The sequence below is a fragment of the Oncorhynchus mykiss genome, chromosome 6 (assembly GCF_057628025.1).
Source record: "Oncorhynchus mykiss isolate SJ-2025 chromosome 6, ASM5762802v1, whole genome shotgun sequence".
Lineage (NCBI taxonomy): Eukaryota > Metazoa > Chordata > Actinopteri > Salmoniformes > Salmonidae > Oncorhynchus > Oncorhynchus mykiss.
In genome coordinates this window covers 53,442,347-53,454,557 of record NC_143027.1, presented here as the reverse complement: position 1 = coordinate 53,454,557, position 12,211 = coordinate 53,442,347, and the positions used below count along the sequence as shown (strand labels likewise).

The 12,211-nt window shown below is 40.0% G+C and overlaps 1 protein-coding gene across 1 annotated transcript in view; it reads right to left on the bottom strand.

Moving 5' to 3' along the window:
* LOC110526153 (protein kinase C-binding protein NELL1) overlaps positions 1–12,211 on the bottom strand; it is a 408,096-nt gene that overhangs the window by 274,162 nt on the left and 121,723 nt on the right. The window contains exon 6 of the mRNA XM_021606800.3: positions 321–393. Within this exon, the coding sequence (XP_021462475.3) occupies positions 321–393 (73 nt within the window). The remainder of the gene's footprint in view (positions 1–320; positions 394–12,211) is intronic.

Below are 12,211 nucleotides of genomic sequence, written 5' to 3'. Positions count from 1 at the left end.
AGGATGCCATATCCACTGTCTCTCAGTACCTCTTCACTTTTCATACAAAATGAAAAAGAGTACGGGAACAAGGACCAAGGAACATGTTGGAATAACCCGTCCTATGTCCTCAACAACAAGCTAATCATACCTAGCCTGTAATCATAAAGTACATCAGAGTAAGAGTGCTGATCTAAGATCAGGTCTCCCCTGTCAATGCAATTGTATGCCAATTGTATGCCAATTGCAATTGTATGTCATTACTATCTATAAGGCTAAACTGATCCTAGAGTAGCACTCTTACATTTATAAATACGGGTAATAACAGTTACTCTACTTACTGCGATTGAGGTTGGGACATTGTGTGATGTAGCCGTTTGGAGCAAAAATGAATTTGACGTCCTGAATGGTACCCTGTGGGGAAGATGAGAAAGAAAAGGAAAGAGAAAGAGGGGGGAGAGAGAGAGATTTGATTTGATTTGGATCTCTTTGCGATTGAGGTTGGGACATTGTGTGATGTAGCTGTTTGGAGCAAAAATTAATTTGACGTCCTGAATGGTACCCTGTGGAGAAGATGAGAAAGAAAAGGAAAGAGAAAGAGGGGGGAGAGAGAGAGAGATTTGATTTGGATCTCTCTTAGTCCCCATTTGGACTAATCTTCCAAGAGTCCTTAAACATTAAAATACAATTTATAATACGAACACATTTTCACATATAACACACTATTACAAACATACACAATGACCCAATAAATACTCAATCTAAAAAACATTGATTCTTCATCTACTATAGTCCCACAAGATTTATATGTATTATATTTAAATTGTTTAAAATAATGTTTACATTTATATATTGAAAGGTTTCTGGTTTGCTCAGTTAATTTATTCAATTTCTTTATTGCTCTAAATCGAAGTGTTATTTTGCCTGGACAATCTACTAGTATTTACGGAATGTCTGTCTCTTACCAACTGAATATAGTTGTGAATAGAACTTGGCCATTTAAATTCTGTATATTATGAACTAAAATAAGCATGTTTTTTTCAATTATCTTGTCGATTGATAACCAGCCAAGAACATTGCGCATGACTGCAACAGAAGAACCATATCTCCACCTTAAAACAATCCTTGCTGCTTTGTGCTGTGCATTCTGCAGCCTCCTAACATCACTTGATGATGCATTTCCCCAGACCACAGAACAGTAGTAGTTCACCTGACTCTCAATTAATGCTTGTCTTATTTGCTTAAGACTTTTTCCAGATAAATATTTAGCTATCCTTTTGATTACAAATGCTGCTTTAATAAAAAAATCATAGATTAGGGTGGCAGGGTAGCCTAGTGGTTAGAGCATTGGACAAGTAACCAGGTTGCAAGTTCAAACCCTCAAGCTGACAAGGTACAAATCTGTTGTTCTGCCCTTGAACAGGCACTGTTCCTAGGCAGTCATTGAAAATAAGAATTTGTTCTTAACTGACTTGTCTAGTTAAATACAAAATTGAGATGGCCATGATAAGCAGTTGTCTAGCTGCACTCCCAATAGTTTGGTTTCTGCACTCCCAATAGTTTGGTACTCCTCCCATACTTAATTGTATCCCATGCTGTTTTGGCCTTTTCCTAGTGGAACAGACCAACATAACTTTGATTTTCTTGGTGTTTAAAACACGAGAAAAGAGAAAAAGATCAACATTGAAGGGCTGATAATGACCAAAAAAGCAACTGCATGGGTCTAACTGGTGGTGACAGTGGCTCAGTGCATGAAAGCCATCAGTGGAGTGTCAATCACTCTCATGAGGGGGGTTTGTGTGTGCGTGCTAATTAGATATTTTTTTAGATTGGTTTGGTTTCGGTTTGAATATGAAAAAAGTATCACATTTTCACGTTTAAATGCTGTAACACAGAATAAAACAATTTATAAAAATGGCATGATGATAGTGACTGTCCATTATTGTTTAGCACTTATTAACCGTTATTTATTCAGATTACTTGAATAAAATATTTGTTTTATTTCATTACTTTATTATTTAATTCCAAGTCAGCATCTCATGTCTATAGAGCTGCTGCCTATGCTGTCAGACAAAATCACTATTTTAGTAGTTCTTCAAAGTAAATAAGGAATACTTTTATGACTGCTGAATATCAATTATAAATAATTTAGATCATGTATTTTCAGGCTCTTGAAGCAACTGGTTTCTATCCCTAGCAAATGCACGTTCTCTCTTCTCTGCTCCCTAGTGTACACAGGCAGTCAGTGGTTGTGCAATGGGTTATGGCCATTGTAGTTAATTACCACATTTTTGGCGCTAAACTATGTAGAATATTGGCCTGTTGGAAACTACAACTCCCTACCACATAGCACAGTCCAAGCTTGATTTGATGTATCTTTACAGACACTGCACATTGAGGTCACAGAAGAAGAAATAAAAAATCAAATAATTGAACCGACGTTGATCAATTATTTGCCCGGCATCCCCCCTACGGGACGTTTGAGCTAACGTAGACTAATGTGAATAGCCTCTGAAGGATCGGACCTTTAATTCCAATTTCGCCTAAAATGACATACCCAAATCTACCTGCATGTTGCTCAGGACCTGAAGCAAGGATATGTTCTTGAAACCATTTGAAAGGAAACACTTTGAAGTTTGTGGAAATGTGAAATTAATGCAGGAGAATGTAACACATTAGATCTGATAAAAGATAATACAAAGAATCTTTGAAATGCAAGAGAAAGGTCACAATGTATTATTCCAGGTTAAGCACAATTTAGATTTTGGCCGCTAGATGGCAGCAGTGTGTGTTCTACATTTTAGACTGATTCAATGAACCATTTCATTTCTGTTCAATGTTGTATCAAGCCTGCCCAAATACATTTTCAAATTCATAACTGTCAAGGCTGTGGGTAACTGGTGAAAGGAGTCAGGCGCAGGAGAGCGAGATGCGTGGACAAGGTATTTAATTCAAGAAAACACCAGTATAAACACAATACTAAGGTGCTGGAAAAATACCGGAAACACGAAATAAACGGGTGTAAATAAGAAAACCGGGCAACAATATACCAGCCGTCAGATACAACAAAAATGCACACAAACATGGGGGAAACGAGAGGGTTAAATAATGAACATGTAATGAGGGAATTGAAACTAGGTGTGTAAAAAACAAAGACAAAACAAATGGAAAATTAAAAGTGGATCGGTGATGGCTAGAAGGCCGGTGACGTCGACCGCCGAACGCCGCTCAAACAAGAAGAGGGACCAATTCCGGCAGAAGTTGTGACAATAACTGTGCACTCTCCTCAAACAATAGCATGGTATTCTTTCACTGTAATAGATAATGTACATTTGACAGTGCAGTTAGATTAACAAGAATTTAAGCTTTCAGCAAATATCAGACATGTCTATGTCCTGGGAAATGTTCTTGTTACTTACAACCTCATGTTAAAAACCAAAAAATAACCCACATTTTGGTTAATTGCTCAGAAGTAGTTTGTGCATGGTGTGCATGGCGGTTTGGGTATGTGTGTGTCTGTCGCTGTGATGGTCCAACGTGATCTCAGAGCAGTTCGTATTATTCTGTATGTAAATTCGTGACACATTTATACTGAACATAAATATAAACGCAACATGCAACAATTTCAATGATTTTACTGGGTTACAGGTCATATAAGGAAATCAGTCAACTTAAATAAATTAATTAGGCCCTGATCTATGGATTTCACATGACTGGGCAGGGGCACAGCCATGGGTTGGTCTGGGAGGGCATAGGCCCACTCACTTGGGAGCAAGGCCCACCCACTGGGGAGCCAGGCCCAGTCAAACATTATTTTTTATTTTTTTTATTTTACCTTTATTTAACTAGGCAAGTCAGTTAAGAACAAATTCTTATTTTCAATGACGGCCTAGGAACAGTGGGTTAACTGCCTGTTCAGGCAGAACGACAGATTTGTACCTTGTCAGCTCGGGGATTGGAACTTACAACCTTTCGGTAACTAGTCCAACGCTCTAACCACTAGGCTACCCTGCCGCCCTAATTAGTTTTTCCCCACAAAAGGGCTCAATTAAAGACAGAAATACTCCTCAATTTCATCAGCTGTCCGGGTGGCTGGTCTCAGACAATCCCGTAGGTGAAAACGCCGGATGTGGAGGTCCTGGGCTGACGTGGTTACATGTGGTCTGCGGTTGTGAAGCCGGTTGGATGTACCGCCAAATTCTCTACAACGACGTTGGAGGTGGCTTATGGTAGAGAAAATAACATTAAATTATTTTGCAACAGCTCTGGTGGACCTTCCTGCAGTCAGCATGACAATTGTATGCTCTCTCAAAACTTCTGTGGCATTGTGTTGTGTGCCAAAACTGCTCATTTTAGAGTGGCCCTATATTGTCCCCAGCACAAGATGCACCTTTTTAATGATCATGCTATTTAATCAGCTTCTTAAAATGCCACACCTGTCAGGTGGATGAATTATATTGGCAAAAGATAAAGGCTCACTAATAGGGATGTAAGCAAATTTGTGCACAAAATCATAGAGAAATTAGATTTTTGTGTGTCTGGAAAATTTCTGGGCTCATTTATTTCAGCTCATGAAACATGGGACCAACACATTACATGTAGCGTTTATATTTTTGTTCAGTATAGTATGATACATGAATGTTACGTTCCGTATGGTATGTATTAATTTGTGGATGTCCATCATCCTTAATAGTATGATATGTTATGAATTGCAATTTGTGCAATATGTTACAGATTTCAATTCGTACATTAAGTTACGAATTCCAATTTGTTGTGGCTAAGGTTAGCTAGGTGGGTAGGTGGCTAACGCTATCGTCAGCTAGCTCTATGGGTTAGGGGTTAAGATTTAGGTTAAAAGGTTAGGGGAAGGGTTAGCTAACATGCTAAGTAGTTGCAAAGTTGTTAATTAGCTTAACTTATTAAGGTATAGGGGGCAGCATTTTCACTTTTGGATAAATAGCATGCCCAATTTCAACTTCCTGCTACTCATGCCAGGAATATAAGATATGCATATTATTAGTATATTTTGATAGAAAACACTCAGAAGTTTCTAAAACTGTTTGAATCATGTCTATGAGTATAACAGAACTTATGTAGCAGGCAAAACCCCGAGGACTAACAGTTCAGATTTTTTTTTTTTAGGTCTCTGTCTATTCAGTGTGTTCTCATTGGGAAACGATATTTCTTAGGAACTTGTTTTCATTTCTTACCGCTTCCACTGGATGTCACCAGTCTTTGGAATTTGGTTGAGGTTATTCCTTTGTGCAATAAAGAAGTATGGCCATCTAGGAACTGCGTAACACTGTTGAGAGTTGGGCAAGATTTGAAAAGTAGCTTGGTTTGTTGTCTTCCTGTATTGAACACAGATAGACCCGTCTTCAATTTGATCGATTATTAACGTTTAAAAATACCTAAAGTTGTATTACAAAAGTAGTTTGAAATGTTTTGGCAAAGTTTACAGGCAACTTTTGAAATATTTTGTAGTGACGTTGCGCAATTTGGAAGCTGTTTTTTTCTGGATCAAACACGCCAAATAAATGGACATTTTGGATACATATGGACGGAATTAATCGAACAAAAGGACCAATTGTGATGTTTATGGGACATATTGGAGTGCCAACAAAAGAAGCTCGTCAAAGGTAAGGCATGTTTTATATTTTATTTCTGCGTTTTGTGTAGCGCCTGCAGGGTTGAAATATGCTACCCTCTTTGTTTACTGTTCTATCATCAGATAATAGCTTCTTATGCTTTCACAACGAGTGTAGCTTTAATTTAGTATCTTACATGTGTGATTTAATGAAAGTTAGATTTTTATATATTTTTATTTGAATTTGCCGCGCTGCATTTTCCCTGGCTTTTGGCCAAGTGAGACGCAAGCGTCCCCAATACCGTAAGAAGTTAAATGCTGAAGTTGTCCATGATGAGATTCAAACTCGCAACATTTTGATTGCTAGACATTCGCGTTATGCATTCAACCATCCACTCCGACCTTCCACCCTCCTATTGTTTTTGGCTTAACCCTTGTGTGATGTTCATGTTTTTTTATTCACACAATGTTCGCGGGTCTGATGGACCCACAACATTATTGGGTTTTTAAATCAATACAGCCATAACAATTTACGTAAAAGTAGTTAATACTAGATGTTGACATATCAATTGCAAGCAATAGAGAACACATACATGTTTAATACAGTATTTGCCATTTACCTCTGCTAGATCCCATTTATCAATAAAAGCGCTATTAATTTTTTTTATAAAATGTGATTTTTGTAAACAAAAATATATTATAATCAAGACATGGGTGGAATAAATCATGTTTATCTTTAACAAATATGAATGAAACAAGGTTTTCATCACTATTGATGTTTATTGCTATGAACTGAAAAAATTGTAAGGCCGAATTTTACATACAGTATTTTATGGAAATGATAAATGAGCCCCATTGAACACCAATTAAGTCCAGTCTACACACCGCATGAGGGGCAGAGTTTTATAGTGTGTGTGTTGCAAATGTATTTATTGCACTTGATGCATGTGTACTGTCTTTCTGTCCTTCTTGGGTCCACACACATTCGCAGTACTTCTTCTTGTTCCTACCAGCTAAAATCTAGAAAGATGAAAACACTTAGTACAGGAATTTTACTAACATCTCACTCACTCACTCACATATATAGTTACAGTAGGCCAAGGTAGGAGAGTCAGACACACACACATGCAAAAACATCACTCACACTTATTTCCGGTATTGGAGTTGTTGGTTCTGTGGGTCGGCTGGATGGGGCACCAGCATCATCCTCCTGAATCCTCCTCACAATGGCTGCAGAAGCTTGGGTCCTATGTTGCCTCCTCTGGATTTGAGGTCTTACCAATGTCTTGCCCAGCTCCTCGAGAAAGAACCGTCTCCTCTGCAGCTTCCCTCTGTTCCAGGCGTAGGGTTCTCCTTCTGCAGCTGTAGCCAATCACCACTCCTCCTTTTGTGGCATTGTAATCCATTATGATTTCTGTTTTTTGGCATTCCAGTCCACAGATTCTCCCATCTCTATGCAGCGTACCCATGAGTACCACATTTTTGCCTTTCTTTGGCACGTAGCACACAGGGATTTGTCGGCCGTGAACACAAACTCAGAGGAATTGATAGGCCTGTTCCATGTATTAAACAGCTAAGATGGGAGCTCTGGCTTGTGTTCTTGTACAGTTCCGACCATCATCAGTTTCATCTTGAGGAGCTCCTGTCCCAGCTTGTTTCGAAGTAAAAAAGTTATTGTATGTGATGTTGTGGTCACGGAGTGCCTGTGTCACGTCCAGGACAACCCACATCCCTTGGTTCTTCTCAGGGGCTCCTCCATCTGGCATCCCTGTATACACTTGCAAGTTCCAAGCACACGATAAAGCAACATCACAGGCAGCCCAGATCTTGATTCCATATTTTGTGGGTTTAGACGGTATGTACTGCCTGAAGGGGCAGCGGACCTTAAATGGCATAAGCTGCTCATCAACTTTAACGTTGGGCCCAGGGTTGTAAAACAGGGGAAGGCGGTCCACCCACTTGTCCCACACTGACCGGATTGCAGCTAGCTTGTCTCTCTGCCGCTGAGCTGGTCCGGTGTCTCAGCTATCGAAGCGGATAATCCTGGAAAAAAGTTTTCCAGAGACATTGTTGCACTGAAAGGTTCCCTGCCAGTTTCTGCATCCCAAAGGGATTCTGTGGATTCCCCATTGGATCTGAAAACAGCTGCAAGGATACGAACCCCAAAGTATGCATGTAAATGAGTTTGGTCCATCTCCTTCCAATGTCATAACTGTCCTGTGAGGATCCGAATGGGTCAGATCAGTTTGGCAATGGATGACAGTAACCAAATCCTCTCTCACCGACAGAGGGGGAGGAGGGAGCTGCTGGGAGGTTGACAGTTCACACCCTGTTGTAAATTAAAGGAGAGGGTCTCCCTCTCCAAAATCCACAAAGGAATGTGCTTTGTCTCCAGACACTTTCCCCACCAAAACTTTAACACGTTCAAAAGTGAATACTGGAACAATATTGCTAACATAAGAACATGGGGGTGGTCAGAGGTGACCTAAAGAATAATAATGTTATATGGGATGCTATTTTGTGATGTCATTTAAAATGTTGTAAAGGACAAACTGTAACTTGAAAAGTACATGTACTACATGTACGAAGTCTCAATCCTCTACATTGTATGTGAAATATGATTAAAGTATTTATGTTAAGACAGGGATGTGATTTTAGGAGCAATAACAGGATTTGCCTCCTATAAACGTTGCACAGTAAGTAGCCACGCCCCGAGTGAGGTCAGAGAGCGTGTCAGCCTGAAGGAATCATTCCTTCTGACCATTTTGCATAAAATGATTGGTAAAGAAATTATCATTTAGAACAAAAAAGATTGAAATGGGAGCTACACATTTGAAACTCAACATGAGGTGAAGAAAATAAACTCACCTCCCAGACCAGAACATCGCCAGGCTGCAGCTGCATGTGTAAAGTGGTTTTAATCCTGAATACCAACACGAGATGGAGGCGTGAAGCTCACCTGCCAGACAATCACTGTTATGGCTGATTAGCTGTCCTAAGTCAAATATCTAGAAAAGTGAACTTAAGTGGGACCATTCTACTACTCTTCAACCCAACGTAGGCTAGCCTATCTTCCAAGGAGCATCTTCCAGAGTGAACAACAGTAGAGGACGGGAAAGGGGGGGGGGGGCCTTTTGGACAATCAGAGCCTTACAAGCATGCCGCTAAGGCCCACACCCTTCCTAAGAAGGCTTGGTTCTGACAGAGATAAACAGCAAACAAAGTCACATGTAAATACATTCAGGATTTCATACTCCAAATGGCCAGTGGTTTGTGTGCAAAGTATATGATTACTGTGAGAATAGTTTCTAAAATGTATCAACGATAAGTGTCTCTTTCTCTCTTTCTCTCTCTCTCCTTCTCCTTGTCCTTGTCGTAAAAAGGCACCATATTGTCAGTCCACGAGGGACCTTTTCCTAATTTATTAAGTGTGTATGTTTATTCTGTGTCATTTACTTGGCTAGTGAATAAATAACTAAACCAATGTGTGTAGTACTGAATCTTAAGTAAGGCTGGGGTTTTAGCAGATGCAAAGAGGTTTACGACTGTTCAGAATGATGATATGATTAGGACGTTGTCTATTTTATGGATGTGATAGGTAAAGACATTTACAGTTTAATTCAGGTGATGGTCACTCTTTAAACAACTGCTGTCATGGTGCCCCAAATTCCTAATGAGTTAATTGTTACATGATTAATTGAATCAAGTAACAATTAAACATAGTTAGCTGATTCGATAAATAACAGTCATCAGATTAAGGAAAGTAAAGTCACAACAGCAAAAACGCGCCTTCCCTCCAAATTAGAGCAGTCCAGAATGATTTTCTGGATGGTGTCTGGGATGAACAGTTCAAAAGAAGACTTTATGTCTTGCACATGAGTAACCGCCATTCCAGTCGGCCCTGTTTGCATCCTTCCTCCATCACATTGGCAGCCATGCGGGGTGGCTCATTCCTTGGGCAAGAAGACCATTCAATTTCACAATTGTTTGACATCCATATTTCTCCTCCTGTAGGCTGCTGATGAGCTCGTTGCTGACGGGTTGGTCATGGGGCTGGCTGCTGACGGCTGGTCCTGGGGCTGGCTGAGGGTCAATCTTATACTCTTCTTCCATTCTTCCAACTCAATGTCCGACTCTGAATTGACAGAGAAATTATCCTCATATTCAGAAAATTCTTCATCTTCCAAAGATGAAGATCCTCTTTCCACATGAGCTTCTCTCTCTGAAAAATGATTTCTAATTTGAGCAGAGATTATTTTTGCCATACTGATTGATTGTGGTTAGGAACCACAAATGCAAAGCTATTTATTTGTTGTGTCACTCTCCCAATTTGCACCTGGCTGGGGTAGTGTTTGGGCAAATGCAGAATGTTTTACAATGTATCGAAATCATGTATTGCAATAAATTTGTTCAGGTTCCGGCAAGACATTGTGTAGTTTCACAATCTACAAAGGGTAAAAGTGTGAGAAAAGCAAGAGACAGGAAGGGAGACAGACATATTCATATATTGGTGCTATGTTGAAGAAAGAGTGAAGGCACACAGCAAAACCTTTTTGTTTAATATTTACTTGTTTTCATCTACACACACACTTTCCCACACTTGTATTACCCTCGGGTCCAGTGGACCCAAACACCACATACACAGTGGGGCAAAAAAAGCATTTAGTCAGCAACCAATTGTGCAAGTTCTCCCACTTAAAAAGATGAGAGGCCTGTAATTTTCATCATAGGTACACTTCAACTATGACAGACAAATGAGAAGAAATAAAATCCATAAAATCACATTGTAGGATTTTTAATGAATTTATTTGCAAACTATGGTGGAAAGTAAGTATTTGGTCAATAACAAAAGTTGATCTCAATACTTTGTTATATACCCTTTGTTGGCAATGACAGAGGTCAAACATTTTCTGTAAGTCTTCACAAGGTTTTCACACACTTTTGCTGGTATTTTGGCCCATTCCTCCATGCAGATCTCCTCTAGAGCAGTGATGTTTTGGGGCTGTTGCTGGGCAACACGGACTTTCAACTCCCTCCAAAGATTTTCTATGGAGTTGAGAACTGGAGACTGGCTAGGCCACTCCAGGACCTTGAAATGCTTCTTACGAAGCCACTCCTTCATTGCCCAGGCATTGTGTTTGGTATCATTGTCATGCTGAAAGACCCAGCCACGTTTCATCTTCAATACCCTTGCTGATGGAAGGAGGTTTTCACTCAAAATCTCACGATACATGGCCCCATTCATTCTTTCCTTTACACGGATCAGTCGTCCTGGTCCCTTTGCAGAAAAACAGCCCCAAAGCATGATGTTTCCACCCCATGCTTCACAGTAGGTATGGTGTTCTTAGGATGCAACTCAGCATTCTTTGTCCTCCAAACACGACGAGTTGAGTTTTTATCAAAAAGTTATATTTTGGTTTCATCTGACCATATGACATTCTCCCGATCTTCTTCTGGATCATCCAAATGCTCTCTAGCAAACTTCAGACGGACCTGGAAATGTACTGGCTTAAGCAGGGGGACACGTCTGGCACTGCAGGATTTGAGTCCCTGGCGGTGTAGTGTGTTACTGATGGTAGGCTTTGTTACTTTGGTCCCAGCTCTCTGCAGGTCATTCACTAGGTCCCCCCGTGTGGTTCTGGGATTTTTGCTCACCGTTCTTGTGATCATTTTGACCCCACGGGGTGAGATCTTGCGTGGAGCCCCAGATCGAGGGAGATTATCAGTGGTCTTGTATGTCTTCCATTTCCTAATAATTGCTCCCACAGTTGAATTCTTCAAACCAAGCTGCTTACCTATTGCAGATTCTTCCCAGCCTGGTGCAGGTCTACAATTTTGTTTCTGGTGTCCTTTGATAGCTCTTTGGTCTTGGCCATAGTGGAGTTTGGAGTGTGACTGTTTGAAGTTGTGGACAGGTGTATTTTATACTGATAACAAGTTCAAACAGGTGCCATTAATACAGGTAACGAGTGGAGGACAGAGGAGCCTCTTAAAGAAGAAGTTACAGGTCTGTGAGAGCCAGAAATCTTGCTTGTTGGTAGGTGACCAAATACTTATTTTCCACCATAATTTTCAAATACATTCATAAAAAAATCCTACAATGTGATTTTCTGGATTTTTTTTCTCATTTTATCTGTCATAGTTGAAGTGTACCTATGATGAAAATGACAGGCCTCTCTCATCTTTTTAAGTGGGAGAACTTGGTGAGAATTGGTGGCTGACTAAATACTTTTTGCCCCACTGTATGTATTATAAATGTGTAGGGGGCGCACAGTGTGCACTCAATGAAAATGTGTTATTTTACATGTTCTTCACAGAAAAAGAGCCATGGCCAATGAGTTTCAGGTTGAGTAAACATTGAAAATGGTCTTTGATCTGTTTCACCTGTCTTTTTGCTTGTCTCCACCCCCCTCCAGGTGTCGCCCATCTTCCCCATTATCCCCAATGTATTTATACCTGTGTTCTCAGTTTGTCTGATACCAGTTAATTTTGTTTCGTCAAGCCTACCAGCGTTTTTCCCAGGCACTTGACTTTCGCTTGTTCCTGTTTTCTAGTTTGGTAGGCTTGTCGAAATAAAATGAACTGGAAACAGACAAACAGAGAACACAGGTATAAATATAATGGGGAAGATTGGTGACAGCTGGA